The following is a 24,924-nucleotide window of genomic DNA, read 5'->3' as shown; positions in this document are numbered from 1 at the left end:
AAGGGTTGGTGATTAGGAAGCACCAAGGAGAAAGTCCATGGACTGGGATTTGGAGACACATTCTGTTTTTGTATTGCATGGTAAAACCTAAAAAGTAGGGGCTAGCTATATGGTCCAGGGGTTAAGATCACTGGCTACTCTTCCGGAGGGTCTAGGTTTGATTTTCAGCACAACCGTCTGTAGTTCCAATTCCAGTGGAGCTGATACCTTCTTTTGCCTCCCCAGACACCAGACACACATATGGAACATGCAGGCAAAGCAGCCTTATACATAATGAAAATAAAATTGAAAAATAAAACTACTTACAGAGTACATAAAGCTTTGTTTCTCACCCACACTAGATCCAGGCTGTCGAGTAGAAGTTTGTGTGATGATGGAAATCTTCTACTGCACTGCCCTCTAGCCACATGTGATCACCAATTTTAATTACAAAGCTGACTTTTAGAGACTGGAGAGATGGTTCGGTGATTAAGAACACTTGCTGCTCATGCAAAAGATTTAGGTTCAATTCCCAGCATCTACATGGAAGTTCGTAACTGATGTAATTCTAGATCTAGGGGATCTGATGCCCTCTTCTGACCTTTGGGGACACCAGACTTGTACATTACGAACAAACATATATCTAGACAAACATTTATACACATAATACACAAATAAATCTTGTGTTTTATTATTGGGTGGTGGTGGTGCACGCCTTTAATCCCAGCACTTAAGAGGCAGAGGCAGGTAGATCTCTGAGTTTGAGGCCACCCTGGCCTACAGAGCGATTTCCAAGACAGCCTGAACTACATAGAGAAACCCTGTCTTTAAAAACAAACAAACAAACAAGATTATCGTAACAACAAATTAACTCTGAGTTTTAATTTTTATTTACGTTTACCTTCAGCTTTAAGGACCACATGTGGCTAACATGGACAGTGGCGTTCATGGACATTCACTGTACTTACTCCTTTTGTCAACTTTGTTCCCTTTAAGTTTCTGGCCTGGGTATCTTACACTCTGTCTGGAGCCGGAGAGGAGGAGGGAGGCCTTCAGCAACATTGTGTATCTGAACGACATAAGTCTGATGGACGGGGACAAAGGGTGGATCCCTGAGACCTTGGAGGAATGGAAGCTTCTCTTACATCTACTACAGAACAGGTGCACAAGGCCAACTCCTCAGGAGCCACAAAATGGGAGCCTCAGTGATGGGCCTGCTCCCATCAATGTGGGGATTGTGGCACTCCTGTTAGCTAAGGCTTTGGGCCCAGATCAGGCCTGGTCACTGCTACAGGAATGTGGTCTGGCCCTTGAGTTGTCCGCAAAGTTTACCAGAACCTGTGACATCCTGAGGATCGCTGAGAGAAGGCAGAGAGCACTGGTACAAGGCATGCTTGAGAAATGTGACCGGATCCTCTGGCAACAGCAGGCCTAGTGGGAGATCTTCCAGGACATGGTATCATTTTGACCACATGGAATCCTGCTTCAGAACCTCAGAGGGCCTTATTGCAGAAGGAAAGGGGACACCTGAAACCATGCCAATACCAGAACCTGCCATGCTGCTGCAGCTGCTGTTGCCCCAATCTTCACCTTGGTACTTGGCACTTGTGCCTCCGTGACCTCAAAGTTCATCAACCAGAGTTGGTCCTGGGACAAGTTGGCTGTTGGCTGGGACAAGCGTGGGAGTGCTTGCTGCCATGTGTTTTCCGGCTTACACAGTGGCGTTTGCACTGTTTGTGCATCTGGGAATTGTGCTCTATTGTGGCAGCTCTGTTGAGGGGGACACTTTGTTACATGGGGACAGATAATGTTGTGAGTTGGAGTCCAGTGCTGTTCACACTGTCTGAGGCCATCTAGAAACTACTGAGTAGGACCAGAACAATGACATTTTTTGTTGACAATATGTATTGAACGTTGAAGAGTCAAACAAGAGTTTTAAATAAAATTGCCCATATCTGAGTGAGTTGAATTCAAAAAAAAAATTAATCTTAAAGTTTTATCAATATACAAATTTGTATACAATATACAATAGTCAAGTCCAATGTAAAATACTTAAAACCAGTAGTTGCTTTTTAAAAGTAGATTCAATAATCTACCTTTTAATCTGGTCATATCCACATCTTTCCTTTTTTCATTTCTAAACAAGAACTTTGCCTCTACTCTCCTTTGGTCAACTTTCCTCCTAACCATAACCAATAACAACTTGTAACCAGCGCCCCTAAACAATGGCAAAAACGCATAACTCATTGAATGACCAAAAGCCATCCACCCCACCTCTTGGGAATGTGGGCATCATATTCTTAAATTTACTTCCTGCTGTCTGGGGGCAACTATATCTTTAGGGGGATCCTGAAAAGAAAATTTGGGTTAATTGTCAAGTCCTGAGAGAGGTAGCTTAATCACTTGTTGTCCAGTCTCTGTGTAATGGGAAAGTGAGGGGCTTGTCTCAAGTTCTGGTTAGAGAAGTCTGTGAGGCTGGTTCATCTCAGATAGCCACCTCAAAATTGTTCTGAGCAGTTTGTAGCCAAAAGCCAATCTTTAGATGATGATTTTTTTTAAGCTTAGTGGTGTTATCATAGTCCTGAAAGAATTGTCTTTGTGGGGCACCATCCTCCTTTTGGAGACTTGAAAGATTAATGTTATGCATGCTTATGGTTCACTGCAGAAAGCTGATAGAGAATCAAACCCAAACATGTACAGGAAGGTAGATAAAACCTTTTTCTAGAATTAGTATTCTATATGACCACTGGGGCTGGAGAGATCACTCAGGGGTTAAGAACACTGCCTACTCTTACAAAGGTCCTGAGCTTAATTCCCAGCAACCACATGGTGGCCCACAATCACCTGTAACGAGATCTGGTGCTCTCTTGGAGAAGAGACCTGGTCAGTCACCCTCACCAACTTAGACCATGAAACCCAATATGGACAAATTCAACAGAACCACCATATATGGGTTGCCCATGCATGCTAATGCATTGCCAGGGCATAAATTTCATTCATTTTTATCCATATAACCATTAATACCAGGACAAAAAATTTAATTTTTACTTATATATATTATATTATGTATGTATATATAATCATAAATTTTGAGATAATATATATATATATATATATATCTTAAGAAAAGCTGTTAAAGAGTCAATATAAAGCCAAAGGAAAATGAGATTAGTGGCAATAAAATAGTTCTTAAATATTTATTTTTCTTCTGTCCCATATCAGGTGGCTCTTCTGACATGAGACAGGAATTTTTGATTTTACTTTAATAAGCATGCTTGGGTTTAGAGAAGGAGAGAGCCACACTCCAAATCCAAAGCCAGCATTCATTTTTTAATTTTTAATTGGACTGGGACTACAAAAAGATCATTTGCATTACATGTCTGTAGAGAATAGCAGAAACAAACATTTTGTAAGATTTATGAAATTTTATCCTATTGGAAATGTGATATACCAATAGGGCAATTTACTCTTTTTCTTGGGACACTGTTTTTTGGATGATTTATCCTTATTTTCAGATGTCTTATTTGTCAAGTGGTCTTCAGATTTCTTAGCTGGATGACTTAATTCTCCTGAAAAGACAAAACAAAACCCTTCCCCAACCCTAATTTTGGGGAGGTTCTCTTTTGGCATGTTATTTCTGATCAAATGAAAAGCATTTGTTAGTTTTATAGGTTAGATTAGATTAAATGCCCATGCTGCTTAATGAACTTTCATCTCTTCTAATTAAGGTCTCTCTTGTTCAAATTTAACCTTTATTAATTTTGATGGTAATCATAGCCTTTCTTCTCCTGTGGAAACAAAAACAAAAACCTTTCCCCAACATAACACATGTCCTGGTTTCCATTCTGAGGTCAGCACATCTTAAAGTATACTGGCTGCTTTAATTCCATAGTGTTTTGTATTACCTAATGTATCTCTGCAGCTGTCAGTCCTTTCTCACTAGCATTTAGAAAATTCAAAGTTAATGAGGCATAATGAAATCTATATGAGGGTCTTTATCATCTCTTTCTTTTTATTCACATATCCTCTAGAATTTGATTTGATCTTTCTATAACTGCCTGTCCTGTAGTATTGTGTGGCATGCCTGTAATAAGTTTTATATTATAATAAGTAAAACACTATTTCATTTTCTTAGCAACATATGCTGGAGCATTGTCTATCTTTATTTGTGTAGGCATGCCCATGATGGCCATAACATCTAGCAAAGGTATTATTACCTAATCAGCCTTTTCCAAACTCAAAGCAGTTGCCAATTAAAAACCTGAATAGGTACCAATGGTCATGATGTACATATTTTAGTTTTCCGAATTCTACAAAATGGAACACATCCATCTGCCAGACTTCAATCCTTTGAGTAGCTGTGGGTTATGTCCTACATACAGGTAGTGGTGTTTGATTGTATAAAGAACAAGTAGAATATTGCCTTACAATTTCCTTGACTTGTTGCCACATAATGGAAAGTCATTTTTTAAAATTGGAATGATTTTTTTGAGGCCTTCGGCACATTTCTAAGCAATAATTCATCAATTTTTACACTACTAGTAAATACTTTGGGAATATCTATTCAAACTTTACAGAAACATTGTAAACCATTACAAAATTAAAATTTTCATATTTCAATATTTTGGAAACTCTTACCTTGACATTTCCCAATAATTGATGTAAAATCATCTTTTGCAGACCTACAAATGAAAAATAAAAATAATAGTTTTACCATAATAAACTGATATGTAAGTCTACGAAGCACTGTGATCTAGACAACACCTGTACATAATAGTAGGTAATGCTTCTGTCACAAAGATAGGTGGCTTAGTGTCTCAAACTGGATTCTTTCATTAGCAATCTTCTCATCACAGAAATGGGGCTAAAGCAGGAACACTGTGATATAGCAGAAGGGTGCTTGAGTCTGCACCACAGGCTCAAAAGATGTGATTCAATAAATCTAGAATGGGACCCCAGTAAGATTATAGACCAAAGCTCCACACACTGATATTAGTTAAGAACCATTGGTCCGTAGCATATTACAAAGTCTGATCACAAATTAATAATTTAATAAATCACATAACCTAAATAGGCTTTATACATAAAGCAGTAACCTGTTTACAATCTATAATCCTGAAATATAGGATGTAGTAGCATAATTAGTAAAACTATGTTCAAAACAAAAACTGGTGAACTTTTAAGAACATAATTTTAAAATAATTACCTAAAACTTTAATATCTATAGAACTTGACCAACCAATTTCACTTCTATGAAGTTATTCCCAGAAAATAATTACAGATTTATATAGTTATCAAGGAAACTAATGCAATCCAATTTATAAAGAAGAAAAACATATCAAGTATGGAGGATTAATTAAATTTTGCTGTGCACAGCCAATGAAATATTATTCAATTACTATACCTGACATGGAACAATTTCATAATAAATTCATTTCAAGGGTTACCCAGGAAAAAAAGTGATATAAATTTTAAAGTATAAATTAAATTTATAAATCACAAGAGTAATTCACAAGTTGGCATCAAGTAGAATAAACAATATTATCCACTAATGATACAAACACACACACACACACACATACACACAGACAGAAAGACAAGTTTCAAACAATATATATAAAAATATTAATAATAAACAAGTTGGACAGTCAAAAAGGTAATTACTAATTCTTTCTATTTAACTATATCTTCTATTATTTCTAAAGGGACTACTAAGCACTGTTTTTTAAATAATTTACAAAACTTTTCATATTTTAGCTATTTTTCAAATAATGTCTGCTATGACTACAGACATAAATACAAAAATAAGTATCCAAGACAACACACTGCTTAGCTCCCAAGTGGGACGAGGCAGAGAGAAGCAGCTCTGAAATGAAGCTGATCTGATTCCTACTCCATCTCAGGGACTGAGACAAGGGATAAACATAACCTTCCCTTCAGACAATGGGATGACAGCGCCTCACACAGCTCAGAGAAAACTGAAGGAGACGTCAGTGAATGTGCATCACAGCCACCCTGCATGTGACAGCAAGTGAGTGGGAAGAGGAAAGCGGGATGGACATAACGGCTTTGCTAAAACCGTCATACTTTATTCACTTTCATAGAGCAAACTTGTGGTAGGGATATTCGCACATTTTCTTCAGTTTCTTCCTGTCTTTGTTGGGGTCTTTCACAGCTTCTAACTAGTTCCCGTATTAGCAGCAGCCCACAACCATATGGAATTATTACTTCACTATTTGAATAAAGTAAAAATCTATTAACCACTCAAAAACTGTAGCTGCTGCCAACATGCAAATTAAAGAAGAATTCACACATTGTTATTTTATCCAAAATCAGCCCCTAGGACAAGCAAGTTAAGGACAGCATAGTAAGTTAGTGACAGCATTTAACACAATAACACTGGAAAAAGCCGGGCGGCGGTGGCGCACACCTTTAATCCCAGCACTCGGGAGGCAGAGGCAGGCGGATCTCTGTGAGTTCGACACCAGCCTGGTCTACAAGAGCTAGGTCCAGGACAGGCTCCAAAGCCACAGAGAAACCCTGTCTTGAAAAACCAAAAAAAAAAAAAAAAAAAAAAAAAAAAAAAAAAAAAAAAAAAAACACTAGAAAACAACAACCCAAATACTATTGCAGAAAGCAGGGCTACCTCTCAAAAATTAAACTGTTTCAGTGTTTCTCGTCTCTTTTCTCAGGAACCATTTCATGTTCACAACTACTCCTATGGCAAATAATGACCTAAGACACTAACATCAACTCCCACAGTTGACCTTAATCAAGAAATACTCATTAAACACCTGCACGGTGTTGCTACAGCTACCACTGCGCAGGTCTCACAGTGTATATTGTGGTTTAAATAGGAAATGCCGTGCATAGGCCCACGAGCTTTACCACTTAGTCCCCAGCTGGGGGCTGTTTGGGAAAGTTGTGGGACCTTTAGGAGGTGGACATTTGCTGAAGGAAGTGAAGGTTTTGGAGCCCAGCCCTCCTTCCTATCCTCTCCCTGTCTCCTGACCACTCACACCGTATGCCCAGCCTGCCTCAGGCTCCTGTCATCACGCCTTCCCCACTACGACAGACTACACCTCCCAGAAACCAGAATGAACTCTTTGATCCTAAGCTGCTTTGGTTAGGTATTTTGTCTCAGAAATGTTTGAAAGCCACTTGTGTTCATCACTGTTGTGGATAGAATAGACAGAAGAGAAAGAGAAAGTGACTTTAAAATTCAAAAACAGCCCAACATGGTGGCACACACCTGTAACTCCAGCACTGAGAAGGCAGAGGCAGAGGCAGAGGATTAAAAGTTCTAGGCTAGCTGGGATCACACAGAAAGATCCCATCTCAAAGAAAAGCTGCAAGACAATCGCTACATACACTTTACTTTGCTGGTTATTCCTCATTTACTAGAAAACACTTCCTTGAACACTTGAAGCCAGTACCTGACATGGAAAGACTTTTCTACTCCTCCAAAAAGCTGCAAGAATCCAGTTCTGCTTGGATACACAGGAAGAAAAAAACCTAAAATGTACAGAAAATGAACACCAACGCAATAGCAACTGAATAGGCACTAGTGCTATTTTAGTGAGAACAGTGGAGCAGCAGAAAACATTTCAATTAGTATCTAAGTATTTATATGTGTGGTGTGCATGTCAGTATGCATCCACACCCACATATGTGAAGGTGGATATGTGCACATAGAGAGGCCCAAAATTGACAGCAGGTGTCTTCCTTATCAGTCTCTACCTTATATGCTGCCACAGGGTCTCATGTTCAAACCAGAGCTAACACTCTCAGTTTCTGTGGCTAGCTGCATTGCTGTGGGGATCCCATTTCCACCTACCACAGAAACTGGAATTACAGGTAGGACACTATGCCCACCCATCTTTTACATAGGTTCTATGAATCCAAACTCCACTCCTCTAGATGGCATAGCAAGCTGTTTATCTGCTCAGCCATCACTCAAGCCCTCCACTTATATCTGACAACCAATAGGTAGACTTTGCCTAGTAAAAGGGGGGCCCTCAATATTAGAAATGGCAAATATTTAATGGGTTGATGCAAATTCCAAAACAAACCAACTACTCCTGAGTTTTCAACCCAGGCCAGCTTAAAAAATACTTTTTTTAATGTACATATGTGTCTATGTGAGTTCATGTGTACTGTGTGCACACAGGTACACATGAAGGACAGAAGGCATTAAAGTCCCTGGAACTGAAGCCATGGGCAGCTGTGAGCCACTATGAAGGTCAGGTGCTAGGAATAGAACCCAGGTCCCTGCAAAAGCAATAAGCAGTTTTAATCACTGAGCCATCTCTCCAACCCCTAGAGGTATATTTTAGATAAGAACATAGTATCATGTTGAATATACTGAGTGGACACCACACAGATCTCCAGTATGGTCATTCACAGTCTTATATTCACACACTTATGCCATTATTGCAAAGCTGCCCTGCTGGGGAATATTATTTTAAGGTGTGTGACTTTGGTTTATGCCTCATTTGTTTAACTTTGTAAAGCGGTGGTTCCTTGCGTGTATAAAACACGTGATGGTCTAAAAAAGAGATGAACAGCCAATAGCAAGGCAGGAGCAAGGATAGGGGGGCCTGGCAGGCAGAGAGAATAAATAGAAGGAGAAATCTTAGAGGAGAGAGGATGAGCATTAAGAGAACAAGAAGAGGAGGACATCAGGGACCAACTGCCCAGCTACGCAGTCAGCCACAGAATGAAGGAAAATAAGATATAGCAACGTAAGAAAAGGAAAAAGCCCCAAGACCAAAGATAGATGGGATAACTTAAGAAAAATGGCAGGAAAAATAAAAACAAGCCAAGCTAAGACTGGGAATTCATAACTAAAATAAGCCTCCATTTGTGATTTATCTGGGAGCTGGGTGGTAGGCCCCTCAAAAAGCAAAGGAGTTAAATATCACACAACATTGCCCTGCTTTTTTTCACATCTTGAGACATCTTGCATTGGTCTAATTAACTATTTCATCTGTAACTAGTCCAACAACAGTTACTTCCAGACTTCTAGAATATTATCTTCATGTAGCAAGAAGACATCACTTCTCGGGAGCCAGCAGATAAGTACAGAGATGAGCACACCACACTAAGAGAGCGTCATTTGTAAGTCAGTCTTTGATACTTCACAAAAGTGACTTGATAGTTAAAATCCCTTCAAATATCACCTATGGAAATATTAAAACCTTAGTTCTTATGTATAAGGAATGAGCCTACATTAACAATTACCTGATCTCCACACACTGGTCTTGGACAGCTGCCAAAAGCTTGCCATTGCTTCATGGGAGAAAAGAGAAAGAAATTCTGCTGTGAGTATTGGAGTCTTTACTTTGATGGGATTATTTTACAGGAAGTTTGTTAAAGTTTTGCTGTCATTATCTACCTTCTGACTTGACAACTGAATGAATATACAGGTACAAAATCATAGAAATGATTCAATACAGCTTAATGACCATATGTAAGAAAGGGAATTTAATACAAATCAAGAATGAAAGCCACAGTACCCCAAAAATCCATGTCTCAGTTGAGATTTAGGAGAAATGCAGACAGAAGTTTGAAGTGAATTTATACATACTTACTTCGCAAGAACCAAATGCCAGTTTATCTGCTTATTGACCAAGCGAACCAGTCCCTCGGGAAGCAAAAATGGAGCAGGGCTGAAACACAACACATCAGCTAGCTTAAGACTGAATCATGAAAACCATATGTAAAGGAGGAAAAATTAAAAGAGAGGGTTTTATATTAAAAACTTGAATATTAGTAAACCTAAATCCAAAAACTACAATATTTTTATAATTTTTAAAAGATGTTATTTATTATATATACAGTGATCTGCCTGCAGGTCAGAAGAGGGCACAAAATCTCAGATGGTTGTGAGCCACCATGTGGTTGCTGGGAATTGAACTCAGGACCTTTGGAAGAGCAAACAGTGCTCTTAATGGCTGAGCCATCTCCCCAGTTCAAAAACTACTAATATGATATATGAAACTTCATGAGTAGGAGATAAACACCCAATGGCATACTTACAGTCCGTACAATTACCAATGCAGCCAATTTCCTCAACCATCTCTACCCTATTGCACCCTACATCCTCAAAAATCAAAACTAACAAAAACAAACTCTCTCTCTCTCTCTCTCTCTCTCTCTCTCTCTCTCTCTCTCTCTCTCTCTCTCTCTCTCTCTCTCTCTGAAAGAGAGAGAGAATAAAATAAAAAACACACTGAGCAAATAGTTCTACAAGTGATCAAAGGTCTCTATTTTAGGACTATCTTATCTTTAGAACTGTTAAGTTTAAGGTTTAGAGAAAGCAACATGCAATTAATAAGTTTTCTTTTAAAAATCACTACAAACATTGCTAAATGCTGAATTATATCATTTTTATCAGGTTAATTATTTCCTTGTCCTTGTTGAACCTGAAAAATCAGCATCATAGTTGAAGACAACAACATGCAAAGAATTTTAAAAAAAAAAGCACAAGAAGTAAAATCTGAAGACCTACCACACAGCAAGCCAGCTTTTGACCACAGAGTTGATGCAACAACAAGAACAAAAGTGCTCCTTAACATATACAAGACATACATGCAGCACAGGGGCGTTTCCTATGCAGTTGAGGACACTCTTCAGAGGAACGGAAGCGAGCAGGGTATGATCACTATGGACTAAGGGAACAATGAGTGTACTAAGACGTCACCAGCTTACACAAAATTCTGTGAAATGCCTATTAAAAACTGGGTTTGCCATGGGAGGCATGCCCCTTTCTGAGTGATTACAGAGGAGGATGGGGGAGGGGTGAAGGCAGGGGAGGCCATGGTTGGGATGTAAAATAAGTTCATTAATAAAAAAATAGAAAAAAAATTTGAGCTTTTCAAACACACCATTAAGAAAATGAAAAGGTGTCGGGCGGTGGTGGCGCACGCCTTTAATCCCAGCACTCGGGAGGCAGAGGCAGGCGGATCTCTGAGTTCGAGGCCAGCCTGGTCTACAAGAGCTAGTTCCAGGACGGGCTCTAGAAACTACAGGGAAACCCTGTCTCGAAAAACCAAAAAAAAAAAAAAAAGAAAGAAAGAAAATGAAAAGGCAACAACAAATTGGAACACACTTCCAAAGCCGGAATTTCCATATATATTGGATATATATATCTTCACCTTAATCTGATATTCAAAACATTAAATCACAAATGACAATCTTTGTAAGAACTGAAGGCTCACCTGTACCAGATGTACTGACGCAAAAATAACAGGCGATCTGTAATAAAAAGAAGCAGCCATTTGCAAACAACTTATAAAATGAGACCAACCTAATATACACTATAACTTTTATAAGAACATATATTTCTTTATATTAAAGTCCTTGTTTATGTTACTGAAACATTGAAATATTTTCCAACTATAAATTTTAAAAATGGTTTTTGAGATGCTAAATTTAATCTAAGAAACCTTATTCAAATCATTACTAGGAATCACAGTAGATTGCTCTTTAAAACAAATCTATTTGTATGAAGTATAAAATCTAAATCAAGATAGTAATTTGAACTTTGCAACAACTATGTAAGTAATATATGGAGAAGTCTGTGATAAACAAAATTTCAAACACAGGTTTAAGTCTCTCTGAGTGTGGCCAACAGCGGGGGCTGACTGAGAAGCAAAGGACAATGGCTCTGGGCTCTGATTGTTCTTCATGGACGGGCTCTGTGGGAGCCTTCTCAGCTTGGTCGATCACCTTCCTGGACCTGGGGGGAGTTGGGAGGACCTTGGTCTTAGCATAGAGTGGGGAACCCTGATGGCTCCTTGGCCTTGAGAGGGAGGGAGGGGAGGTATGGGTGGAGGGGAGGGGAGGGAAGGGGGAGAAGGAGGGGAGAGAAGGGGGAGAAGGAGGGGAGGGAGGGGGAGGAGGAGGGAAGGAGATGGAAATTTTTAAATATAAAAAAAAAAAATAAACCATGAGAAAAAAAAAAAAGAAAAAAAAAAAAGACTGCTTTATATCACGTGTGTGTGTGTGTGTGTGTGTGTGTGTGTGTGTGTGTGTGTGTGTTTGAGAGATACAGAAAGACACACACACACACTCCTGTACACACAGCTAGGTTTAGAGTGAGGGAGAAAAGTCTGAAGAAGAATATCATATCTAGGTTGTAAAATGAAGAAATTTTTATTATGATATGTAGTTACTTATACTTTCAAATTTTTTCTAAATTATTTTAATCAGTTATGTTTTCTAAATTAAATCAAAACTTTGTTTGTAATAATGAAAACTGAATATACCACAACTTTAGTTATTCATAAGTTTTCAATTTTTTTGAACTGATTCTTCTCTTCATAAGGAACTCATACCCAACATAAGGATGACCTGAAAGGCCAGAAAGACAGACAGGTAGTCACATTCCCAAAGAACGATGTGAACAAATCTCCACATCTAAAAACATTAAAGGTAGAGGCTAGAAAGATGCTCAGTAGTTAAGACCTGGGTTTGATTCCCAGCACAGGCACGGTGGCGCACAACCATCTATAACTTCAGCTCCAGCAGACCCTACATCTCCTCAGACCTCTATGGGTTCCTGCACACACATGGTACACACACACACACACACATACACACAAACACACACACAGGGACACCCACATACATTAATATATACATATAATATGAAATAAATAAATATAAGACAGCACTACCCTATCAGTCTGCTGGAAGAATTATATTAATCTGTTACTATAATAAAGTCCTTATAGCTCAAAAAGGCTAGTGCTCAATTCTTTTTCAGACTCTTGCTGGTTTATATGTAAAGTCTATCATTGGTTAAATGAATGCTCAATTTAATCACACTTGTAGTTTGAATATTTTTCACATTCTATCTGAACCTCTGTGTAAACATGTGCAATGGTGTCTCACACTGGGCTTCTTCATCACCTCCTGGTACAACACAGGTAATGGCTAAACCTAGGATACAGTTTAGTTCTAAGCTGAGTTAGAGATAGGCAAGATTGAAAACCTACATACACACACACACGCGCGCGCGCACACACACACACACACGCACACATACATACATGCATCTGTAGAAATAATTACATATAAGATTAAAGTCAGACAATATGTATGTTAACTACCTTCATCAGGTTTTATATCAGAAGTCTAAAAGAACCTTTTTAAATCACTAGGCTGTCTAGAATTGCACAGTTTGCACAGTTGTGAAATGAGAAAAAAATTGTCCACTAACTATATAATACATAAAACACGAGTCATATTTACCTCTGATGGCTTTTGTGATGATGAATGATGCCCCATGCTTTCGGTTGCCTCTAAGCTACAATTTAAAAAAAATTAGAAATGTTTTAAACTTACATTTTTTAGTTTTACAATACTTACAACATATTAATTTAAACTTCTTTATTTCTATCCAGAGAATTGAGCACTATAGAATTTTAAAACTTCTTCCAGTCTGAAATAACATCCTCTAGACTGTGTGCAGTGGCTTAAGTGAAACTGATTATAGGTACATGTCAGAAAGAGCACAGAAATGAGGTTAGAAACTGCTTTCAAATCAAAACGCCAATAAAAAGACAAAAAAAGACCAGGGGCAGGGCTGAGGTGTATCTAAATGGTAGGAAACTTGCTGATGATGTGTAGGGCCACACAAGGTCAGGGATTGACAATTCAAGACTATACTGGTTGACAAGTCAGTACAGTTGACTTAGGTAGACCACAGAAACCTAAAACTAATTTTACTCAGAGGAAAAGTAGTTATCTATTGTGTATCCATGGAGACAATGTTATTAACAAAACACAGATAGAACTAGTACATTAAATAATTTGACTCCATAATTATAAACTGAATGCTGTAGGATAAAGAATAACGATATTTCCTATGGTGAGTAGTATATGAACGTATAGTAAGTACTCTATTAAACTCCTACCAAGAATAAAATGAATAAAAGCATCAGCAAGTAGGGGTACATTATTCCCTAAGAAGCCCACTCGACAAACATGAAGCAATCATCAGAAGACAATTTGGCACCGCGGGGATATGGAAAAGTGAATCAGACGCAGAGCCTAGAGGTCAATAGCTGTGTTGAGTAGATATGGAAATCTGTAATAAAGAGAGACGCGAGAGGGCAAAGTACAATGAGGTTTCCATACAAAATGACGCTGTGCTGTTTTTAAATCAATGTATAATGTTAAGCATGCTGAGACATTATAACAGACGTTGTCAGAAGTGTCAGGTGTCTTTATCCAGCTAAAAGGCAGCACAAAACAGCTCTGAATGTCATAATCTACAAAATGTCCACATTATTCAGGAGAAGCAGGAATTAATAAAAACAATATATGGAGATCTCTGCCCATACAAGACATAATTTAAGACAAGTGGAATAAACACTCAGAAAAGATGCCAATGAAGCTCAGTGGGCTGGATTCAGGAATCTTTAATAAAAGTCCTTCATGCATGCTGCTTCCCCAGGACCTAATACACTGCCATGTCAGGCCCTCTGTACGATATGTCAAATAAATGGTCCTCAGGCTCCTGTTCTTCTCCCTATGACTAGCAGGCTCTCCCTAGGAAACGAGTAACTCCAGGGTCCATGAGTTAGCAAACACCGTACTTCGTCTCCTGCAGAACTGGAGGACTGTAGCTTCTTTCTTTCTTTTCACTCCCTTCGCATTTTGCTCAGAAGGCCACTTAAGGCTTGGTAAGGAAAACGGTCACTGGTCGGTTTTCTCTCCACCACAGTGGAAGTTCCATGAAGACAACTCATCTCTGGGACCCGGGACAGACAGGCAGGCAGGCAGGCAGGCAGGAAGGCAGGCAGGCAGGCAGGCAAATCACACACACACACACACACACACACACACACACACACACACACACACACACACACGTACACGCCTATTACTGAGATGTCAAGAAGACCATGTGCACACACAGACAGACAAACCACACACGTACACGCCTCTTACTGAGATGTTGAGAAGACCGTAGGGTCCTGCAAAATTCTCCCGCCACAGAGAACAAGAAAGCAAGCCAAGTTCGGATGTGGCAAGGACCCCCTCCCTCTAAGGCAGGCGAGTGACACCAACCACCCGAGGGGGTGACAGCCTGACTGAGGACCGATAGCCGAACTCTGACTCCACAGACACCCCTCAGCGAGCCCCAGACCCAGCCGCCCCGCCGTTGCCAGGCGACAGCACAGCTGCCATCCCCGCTCCGCTGGGCTGCGTGGCACCGCTACGTGGCTCCATACGCCACGCGCACGCGTCACGCCGACCGCCTTCAAGGAGGGTCCGGCTCACCTGCACTTCTGTCTCGGGTGGCCACTCGGTGTTGACCAGCAAGTCATAAAGGATCGTCTCCTCCTCGTCTGCAGAGCCGGGACTCGAAGCCGGCACTGACTCGGAGGCCGCCATGTTGGCCCGGAACAGAGTGGCGGAGGGAGGGGCCCTACGGTAGCTCACGCGGGTCAAACATCCCGGGACGCGGCCGCTGATGATTGGAAGAAAGTGAAGTGAATTAATTGGCTGCTGAAAGGGCATACAATGGGTAGAAAAATGACGGTGTCATGTGTAAGGTAGATCTTGGACTCTGTCCGTTCTGTGCTCATTTGTGCGTAAAATGACTAAAGTCTTTGAACCGTTCTTACCCAGTCAGTTTCTACAAAAGACTAGGTACAAGTACCTCCAGAAATGCTGGTGTTCACTTAGGTAGCCATCCCCTAACACAGAAAGTGTTCGGCCAGAGGGCTTTAAATATACCAAGGGGGGCTGGAGAGATGGCTCAGTGGTTAAGAGCACTGACTGCTCTTCCAGAGGTCCTGAGTTCAATTCCCAGCAACCACATGGTGGCTCACAGCCATCTGTAATGAGACCTGGCGCCCCCTTCTGGCATCTGGGCACACATGGAAGGAATGCTGTACACATAATAAATAAATCTTTAAAAAAAAAAAATAAAAATAAAAAAAAAATATACCAAGGGGTTATCCAGATCTACAGAATAAACTAACGGTTGAGTATCACACGGATGGTGTTTTTAGGCTCCTAAAACACCCACTGAGGGCAAGAGGGTATAATGGACCCTTCCTGTGGCAGGTAGAGCTTGCCAGCTATGTAACAGAGGATGTCCTAGAATTCACTGTACAGCATGGACTAGCCTTAGTCCTCCCCAGGACTCAGAATACAGATATGTGCCACCGTGACCAGCCGTGGACCTTCAACTGTAGATAAACACTGGATCTGCTGGAGAAGGTAGGGAAAGAATATTTATGTTAGAAGTGACTGCAGCACATAAACACATAGATAGAAAAATTGAGTTGCAATGACAGACAGGGTGAATAGAAAGAGGCCAATCTGGGAAAGGGGGTACAGGACAATAAATATACAACAGCTTGAGGATTCCCTAAACGGGATACTTACCTCATTTGTTCATTTACTTATTCCTGAATAAATGTCTCTCTGTGGAAGGCTGTTTACTGAAAACAGAGCCAACTGTAACCTGAATGACCACATAGGCTGCATTAAGAAGAAGCAGAATTTCCCAAAATACCTTTCAGAAATGATACTGTACAATAACCATCTCTGCACATTAGGCAATGATATAATTAAAAGGCACAACTGGAGCATGTCTAATGGTTCCCATTTCTCTCCAAGGTAAATTAACTCAAAGCCATGTATCTTTTGCCTGCACCTTGTGTTCTCACAGCTGAACTTCTGTTGCACACACACACGCACACACACACATTTAGCTATACTCTTACTGCTTCTGAGACACTAAACACATATAAACAACAAGCACTTTGACAGGGATGTTCCCTATCACGGAGGTTCTACCTGATATACGATGGCTTTCTCATATCCTTCCAGTTTCTGTTTAAATGTCACCTCCCTTCTGAACTCTACCATGCCTGCCTGTAGTAGAAGGGCCTCTTGTTTGTTCCAGGTTGTCCACACTTAAAATAACCACACAGAAGCTCCATTATTTGCAATACTGTTAGGCCAATAGCTTAAGCATATTTCTAGCTTACTCTTATATCTTAAATTAACCCATTTCTATTATTAATCTGTGCATTGCCACGTGGCTGTGGCTTACCAGCAAGGTTCCAGCGTGTCTGTCCCCAGCAGCTGCTACATGGCATCTCCCTGTCTCCCCCTTCTTTATTCACTAACCAATAAAAGCAACACATATATACAGAAGGACCTCCCACACCACCTGCCTGTATGTAAATTTTCAAACACTTCACTACTACTTCAGCTTCCCAGCCTTCCCCACACCTGCTCAGTTATTTAGTGTTCTTTTTTCATAACACATGTCATCACTGGATAGGGTATGTGATGTATATTGTATTGTATCTGTGCACTCTCTGTCCCCAACCTCCAAAATGTAAGCTCTGACCTGGCAAAGAGCACCATCATCTTGTATAATAGATTCAATACACAGCTGCACTGTGTTCCCAGCATTTATAACAATACCAAGTACAGAGCAGGGGACAAAATTTATATTGCTGTTGAGTAAAAGAAGAATTTTCAAACAACATTTTTTTAAATAAAGTCCTACTACGTGGCACCAGCAAGCTTAGAACTCCTACTGTCAAACAAACCTCCTGCATCTCTCTTCTGTGGAGTTCTCACTAGACAGGGATTTTCAAACGACTTACTTTTACATGCTCAGAGTATTTCTTTTACAGCATCTGGGTCTTTTCATTGAGTTCCCAACTGCAAACCCCAGCATTCTTTCTATCTACTCTGCAGAACATAACAAGTTACACCCCTACAAAGAGCATGTCTCACCCGGCACAGCAGAGAACGCAGAGATCTGAATACTGGGCAGGACAGATGTAGAGTTCCCACTGCAGTTATACAGTACCTCAAAAGAGCACCCACCTTCAACGGCATACCAACTTTTCTGGTCAAACCTCTCCATTTTCTTTGTCACGTCTACCTGATCATACAGCTATGATGAACAAAGGATGTGTCCTTGGACTTGAGAGTTCAACCTCCATTCACAGAGGGAAACTACAAACTTACAAAACTCCATGATCACAATAGAGCAAAGCAGAACCAGTGTTTAAGCAAGGCACAGTGGCTCACATCTGTAATCCTCACATTTGGGAGATTGAGACAGGAGGATCGAGTTCAAAACCAGCTTGAACTGCATAGTGAGCCTTTAAACAAACAAGCAAGCATAGTTCTTGAGATCCATATGTTCTTTTCTCCATAGGGCAGCACATGGCAGAGATTTGTATTGCCAAGGATAACTCAATACTGTAGGTAAAGCATTCCAACAGTTGAAGAAGTAAATGAAAAGTTGACAAGGAGTGCTATGCCAGCAGATAGAATTATATTGTTATCAGTCTGCTCTATTGGAGGAAAATATAGTCTGGTGTGTAAGAGTTTGGTTGCTGAGTGCTACTATAGCCATCTAATCAACATCATCCTGCAGTTGAAATTCTATCTTCTATGGTCTGAGTATGTCTTCCCTCCAAATTTACATGTTAAACATTCCGAACTGGTGGGTAATGAAGTAAGGTTCAGGAAAGATGACTAAGGTGGCTGAAGAGATGCTCAGAGTGAGTGAAGGGTTGCTGCACATGCTTAAGGACCTGTCCCAGCACAAACACATAATAAAAAGCTAGGAATGGCTGCACAGAAGGCAGGGACAGGAGGATCGCTGGGGCTTACTGGCTACTACCTAGGTCCAATTTCACAGAAATAATATCTTAAGTGAATACGCAGAGGGTGATAGAATAGGACTCGCAGCTTGCCCCTCTGCCTCCATGTGTGTGCATGCACATACACACACACACACACACACACACATCATATACACACAAAATAATTTGAGTGATCTTTTTCTATTCCTTCTATGATGTAAGGACACAGGAAGAAAGTGCTATATATGTGAAGTAGAGTTCCAAACAGATGTACCCTGATCTTGAACTCAGCCTCAAGAACTTTCGGCACTGAATTTCTTTTGTTTAGAAAAGGTTCATTTAGAGATTTTATTGTAGCAACCGAAGAGACTACAGATATGCCTATAATTCAGAAACACTTTAAGTCACAAATAAATCATTTTTTTTTTTTTTTTTTTTTTGGTTTTTCGAGACAGGGTTTCTCTGAGGCTTTGGAGCCTGTCCTGGAACTAGCTCTTGTAGACCAGGCTGGTCTCGAACTCACAGAGATCCGCCTGCCTCTGCCTCCCGAGTGCTGGGATTAAAGGCGTGCGCCACCACCGCATTTTTAAAAGAAAGATTACTGCAGCTACTAAACAAGAGTTGTAACTCTGTGAAGAACATAAGGGAATAAGACGAATTAAAAACTGAGACAGATACACAATAGGAGTCGCCCTCACAGTTGAGTATGCCTGCTCCTGCCCCCCTCCATGTTGAAAGATATATAAGAGGAAACTGAAGCTCTACATCAAGGTGGTCCAGCCGAGGGCCTATACTGATGGTTCAAATTCCTAAGAGAAGGTGTTGGGGCGTATTCATCTGAAGAGCAATGATCTGATGCTTATATAAGCTTTTGATGGGGAGGAGCAGAAAGGAGCTGGGAATTAGTAATAATTCCCCACCTCCTTCGACCCTTACCACACATCAAATACATCTCAAATCAAATAAAATGTGATTAGAATTGACTTTGCTGATGGTCATAGACATTTATACCTTACCATCAGGCAGGAATTGCTTAATGATGTCTCAGAAGATGCAATTTGTGTCTCTTAATTCTTCCGTGCAGAGCTATCATTAAGCCATAGTCTCATTCTCATGAGCTCAGCTTTTTAGTTCCTGTCCGCAAAGAGGCCCATTAAGCTAAAAAGCCATCAATGATTCAGCAGTTAACCCTTTTGTGCTTCTGCACATTAGAGACCAAAGAAATTGGTTAGTCCTTGGAGTTCCTTCCATTTCAAATTTGGAACTGTGTAACCAAATTGAATTAAGGCATGGAAATCCTACCCCTGGTAGGTGCCACGCATTCCTACCTGATTGCATAGAGTCATTCAAGAAATTCTTTTTTTTTTCTCCAAAAGTCTAAAGATCCAAGTCAAACCCTCCATAAATTTCCTAAGACTGCTATAATATCTCTTGGCAGGCAAAATAATACAAAGTTCAGGCATAACTTGAGCCAAGAAGAAATCCCCAGCCCCCTACTTGAATTTTGTTTACTCTAATTCACTATACTTTCAAACAGGTCATTTGCTCTTCTATTTCTGTCACTCTGGAATTAAATGGGATGTCCCTGGAGAACAGATCTCCCAGAGCCCCAAACAATGGCAAGTGCAACAGTCACCATGTGCTGTTCAATGTGCTTCCAAGCTGACTGACTGCTTTTAGTGGCTATTGATAGATGTTATGTGTGCTTTAAATTGTTCTCTCATCTTTATAGTCTCTCCTGGAAAGGACAGACTGGCACTTGGGAAGACAGACCAAAGCTTGGAAATCAATTCACAGACAAAGAAAGCAAGGCAGACCGAATTCCAAGATCACTACAGAGCAAAATCCACACATGTCTCTTCGGGTTTGAGTTTGTGTTGTTTTTTTTCCCCACAGGATAGCACATTCCAGAGAATGCTTGGCAAAAATGACAAAGCTGCACTCACGTGGTGAAGAGGTGAAATGTCTTGCTGTGGGTGACCAGATGGAAATGGAAACAATAGACAAATAAACAGTACAAATAAAACATGGGTAAATTAACAGCAGTTGACTTCGGATTTAGAATCGCCTTTTAAAATTCTGTTTCAGAACAACAACATACTTTGATGTGTTTCAAACTATAAAATGAGCTAGTGGATACCATATATACACTTGCCATTGCATGGGGCTTTGGGAGGATCTGTTCCCCAGTAATATCCCATTTTAATTTCAGACTGACAAAAATAGAGAAAGAAATGACCTGCGTGAAAATACAGTGGATTAGAGTAAACAAAAATTCAAATAGGGGACTGGGGATTTCTTCATATATGTGAAATATTAGTGGTAGAATCTCAATATGAATACACGTGTCCATCATAAAATTTTTTCTGTAGTGATGGGAGCTGTGGGCTGCATTCCTGCATGGCTCCTGGCCTCCTGGCTAGCTTATGCCCTGAAATAGCAACACACAAATAGTATTCATTTAAACACTGCCTGGCCAATTATATCTAGCCTATTCTTGGCTAACTTTCACATCTTGATTAACCCATTTCTAATAATCTGTGTAGCACCACAAGGTGGTGACTTACCAGGAAAGATTCAGCATGTCTGACCTGGTGGCTGGCTTCATGGCAACTGACCCAGAGAGAAAGGCATGGCGATTGCCTCACTTCCCTCTTTCTCCCAGCATTCTGTTCTGTCTATTCCACCCACCTAAGGGCTGGCCAATCAAATGGCCAAGGCAGTTTCTTTATTAACCAATGAAATCAACACAAAACAGAAGACCCTTCCACATCATCTTTCAACATTTTTACATATGAAAATGCTGGAAAGGGGTAAATCTTCATCATTTGGAGTAGGGGAAGATGGTCTCTTTGGGCTCAAGGGAATGCTGCAGGCACTAAATAACTTCATACCAAATAAGAAAACAAACAGTCATATGTTCGCTACAAATGAGAAAAGGTAACATGCAGCTCCCAAAACATGGGATGGAATATGGAAAATAAAGAAATGTATCGATTTGAGCAGGGTGTTACTGGATGTACTAAGACAAAGAGGGACAGGTCCCCAGCCTGGAAGCATCAGAGAGAGAGGGAGAGCAACAGTGGCCCCAGCACCTGCCCAGAAGTGTCAGAGATGGAGTGATGACCTTGGTGGTCTGGAAGCATTGACAGTAGGAGGCACAAACCCCTGCACACCAAGAGGAATGATCACCAGAGCGTGACCCCATCTGCATCTGGAGGAGCCATCAATGGAGCCTCAGCCACCACCTGTACCAACTGGAGGAAGAGGGCCTACCTGAAGCACAGGATCTACCTGCACCAACTGGAGGAAGAGATGGGTAGACAGCAGTGCACTCGACAACATAAAGAGCAATGCCACGCCACCAGAAACTAGTGGTTCTATAATAGCAAGACCTGAGCATACCAACGCAGATGAAGCAGAAGAAAAAGTCCTTAAAATAACTTCATGAAGATGATGGAGGCCCTTAAAGAGGAAATGAAAATTTTCCTTAATGAAATAGAAGAAAAGACAAACAAAAACTTAGAAGAAATCAAGAAACCCCTTAAAGAAAGCCAAGATAAAGCAATCAAACGGGTGAAGAAAATGGTTCAAGACTTAAAAACTGAAATAGAGGTAATAAAGAAAACACAAACAGGAAATTCTGGAAATGGAAAAGCTAAGAAAATGATCAGGAACTGCAGGGACAAGCATAAACAACAGAATACAAGAAATGAAAGAGAGACTCTCAAGTGTTGAAGATACCATAGAGGAAATAGATCCATCAGTCAAAGAAAATGTTAAAGCAAACAAATTCTCAACACAAAATATCCAGAAAATCTGGGACACCATGGAAAGACCGAATCTAAGAATAATGGGGTTAGAAGAAGAAGAAGTCCAGCTCAAAGGCACAGAAAATATATTCAACAAAATTATAGAAGAAAACCATTACAACCTAAAGAAGGTTATACCTATGATAGGTACCACTTACTAAAATTAAGTCAAGACAAGATAAACAATTTAAATAGACCTATAACCCCAAAGGAAATAGAAACAGTCGTTAAATGTCTCACAACCAAAAAAAGGCCAGGACCAGATGTCTTCAGCCCAGAATTCTACCAGAACTTTAAAGAAGAGCTAATACTCCTTAAAGTATTACAAACAATAGAAACAGAAAGAACATTGCCAAACTCTTTTTATGAGTCTACCGTTACGCTAATACCCAAACCACACAAAGATGCAACTACAGACCAATCTTCCACATAAACATTGATGCAAAAATACTCAATAAAATACTCGCAAACCAAATCCAAGAACACATCAAAAAAAAAAAAAATCCACCCTGACCAAGTAGGCTTCATCCCAGAGATTAAGCATTGGCTCTACATATGGAAATCTGTCAATGTAATCCCCCATATAAACAAACTGAAAGGGAAAAAAAAACACATGGTCATCTCATTAGATGCCAAAGAAGCCTTTGACAAAATCCAATACTACTTCATGACAAAAATGTTTGAGAGATCAGGGATACAAGGAACATATCTAAACATATTAAAAGCAACTTACAGCAAGCCGACAGCCAACATCAAATTAAATAGAGATAAACACAAAATTATTCTACTAAAATCAGGAACAAGACAAAGCTGTCCACTCTCTCCGTATCTACTCAACATAGTTCTTGAAGTTCCGGCTAGAGTAGTTAGACAACAAAAAGAGATCAAGGGGATACAAATTGGAAAAGAAGAAATCAAACTATCACTTTTCACTGATAATATGATAGTATACATAGTGACCCTTAAAAACCTACCCAAGAATTCCTACAACTGATAAACATCTTCAGTAATGTGGCAGGATGCAAGATTAACTAAAAAAAAAAAATCAGTAGTCCTCCTAATACAAATGATAGATGGGCCGAGAAAGAAATCAGAGAAATATTACTTTTTATAATTGCCACCAATAACATAAAATAACTTGGTGTAACCCTAATCAAACATGTATGACAAGAACTTTAATTCTCTAAAGAAAGAAATTGGAGAAGACATCAGAAAATGGAAAGATTTCCCATGTTCTCAGATAGGTAAGATCAACATAATAAAAATGACTATCTTACTAAAAGCAATGTACAGATTCAGTGCAATCCCCACCAAAATCCAACACAATTCTTCACAGATGTTGAGAGAACATTACTCAACTGTTGGGAAGTGTGGACCCCTAGCTCTGAATTTCATGTAAACAACTTGTTATGCTGGCATCTGCTTTGAGCAAAACAATTTGTTTTCCTATGCTTGCAGCTGCTCTGAGCAGGGGAGTGGGTGCTGGTGGGTTTAGCTGGGGTGTGGTTATCAGTTAAGGATCCCTATATAAGCTGCCCTGGGACACAATAAAGGGAACATTCTTGGGAAATTCAAGGACAACCCATGTCTCTGTCTGTGTGTCTGTCAGTCTCCAAGCCCTTGTCCAGCTCTTTTAAGGTCCTGTAGTGCAGGCAGTACACTACAGGTGTAGTACCGTAGTACACGTAGTACAGGTGCTAAGACCATAGTACACATAGTAGTACGGATGCTACACTAAACCTCATATGGAAAAACAAAAATACAGAATAGCAAAAAAAAATCTTGTACAATAAAGGAACTTCCAGATGTATCACCTTCCCTGACTTCAAGCTCTATTTTAGAGCTATAGTAATAAAAAGAGCATGGTATTGATGTAAAAACAGACATGTGGATGAATGGAATCAAATTGAAGACCCTGACATTTATCCATGCGTATATGAACACCTAACACCTTTTTAACAAACAATCCAAAAAGGAATGATGGAAAAAGGAAAACATCCTTAACAAATGATGCTGATACAACTGGATGTCAACATGTAGAAGATTGCAAGTAGATCCATATCTATCATCCTGCACAGAACTCAAGTCCAGGTGAATCAAGGACCTCAACATAAATCCAGTTACATTGAACCTGATAGAAGAGAAAAATGGGAAGTAGCCTTGAATGCACTGGCACAGGAGAGCACTTCCTAAATAGAACACCAGTAGTACACACATTGAGAACAACAATTAATAAGTGGAATCTCCTGAAACTGAAAAACTTCTGTAAAGCAAGGACATGGTCAATAAGACAAAACAGCATCACCAACCCCACATCAGACAGAGGGCTGATCTCAAAAATATATAAAGAACTCAAGAAACTAGACAACAAAATACCAAATAATCCAATTTTAAAAATTGGGTGGAGAACTAAACAGAGAATTCTCAACAGAAGAAACTAAAATAACAGAAAGTCATTTAAGAAATTGCTCAAAATCCTTAATCAT

At 39.9% G+C, this 24,924-nt stretch overlaps 1 protein-coding gene across 1 annotated transcript in view; it reads right to left on the bottom strand.

The window, feature by feature from the left end:
* Nbas (NBAS subunit of NRZ tethering complex) overlaps positions 1 to 15,401 on the bottom strand; it is a 305,414-nt gene extending 290,013 nt beyond the window's left edge. Inside the window, exons 1-6 of the mRNA XM_038318917.1 lie at positions 15,277 to 15,401; positions 13,240 to 13,294; positions 11,202 to 11,238; positions 9,573 to 9,650; positions 9,223 to 9,270; positions 4,618 to 4,661 (exon numbers count right to left, since the gene is read on the bottom strand). Coding sequence (XP_038174845.1) covers positions 4,618 to 4,661; positions 9,223 to 9,270; positions 9,573 to 9,650; positions 11,202 to 11,238; positions 13,240 to 13,294; positions 15,277 to 15,390 — 376 coding nt within the window. The 5' untranslated portion in view covers positions 15,391 to 15,401. The remainder of the gene's footprint in view (positions 1 to 4,617; positions 4,662 to 9,222; positions 9,271 to 9,572; positions 9,651 to 11,201; positions 11,239 to 13,239; positions 13,295 to 15,276) is intronic.
* Positions 15,402 to 24,924: the final 9,523 nt, after the last annotated feature.

This window comes from Arvicola amphibius, chromosome 2 (assembly GCF_903992535.2).
Source record: "Arvicola amphibius chromosome 2, mArvAmp1.2, whole genome shotgun sequence".
Taxonomy (NCBI): Eukaryota; Metazoa; Chordata; class Mammalia; order Rodentia; family Cricetidae; genus Arvicola; species Arvicola amphibius.
The sequence above is the reverse complement of the archived record's forward strand: the minus strand, read 5'-3'. Positions and strand labels throughout refer to the sequence as shown.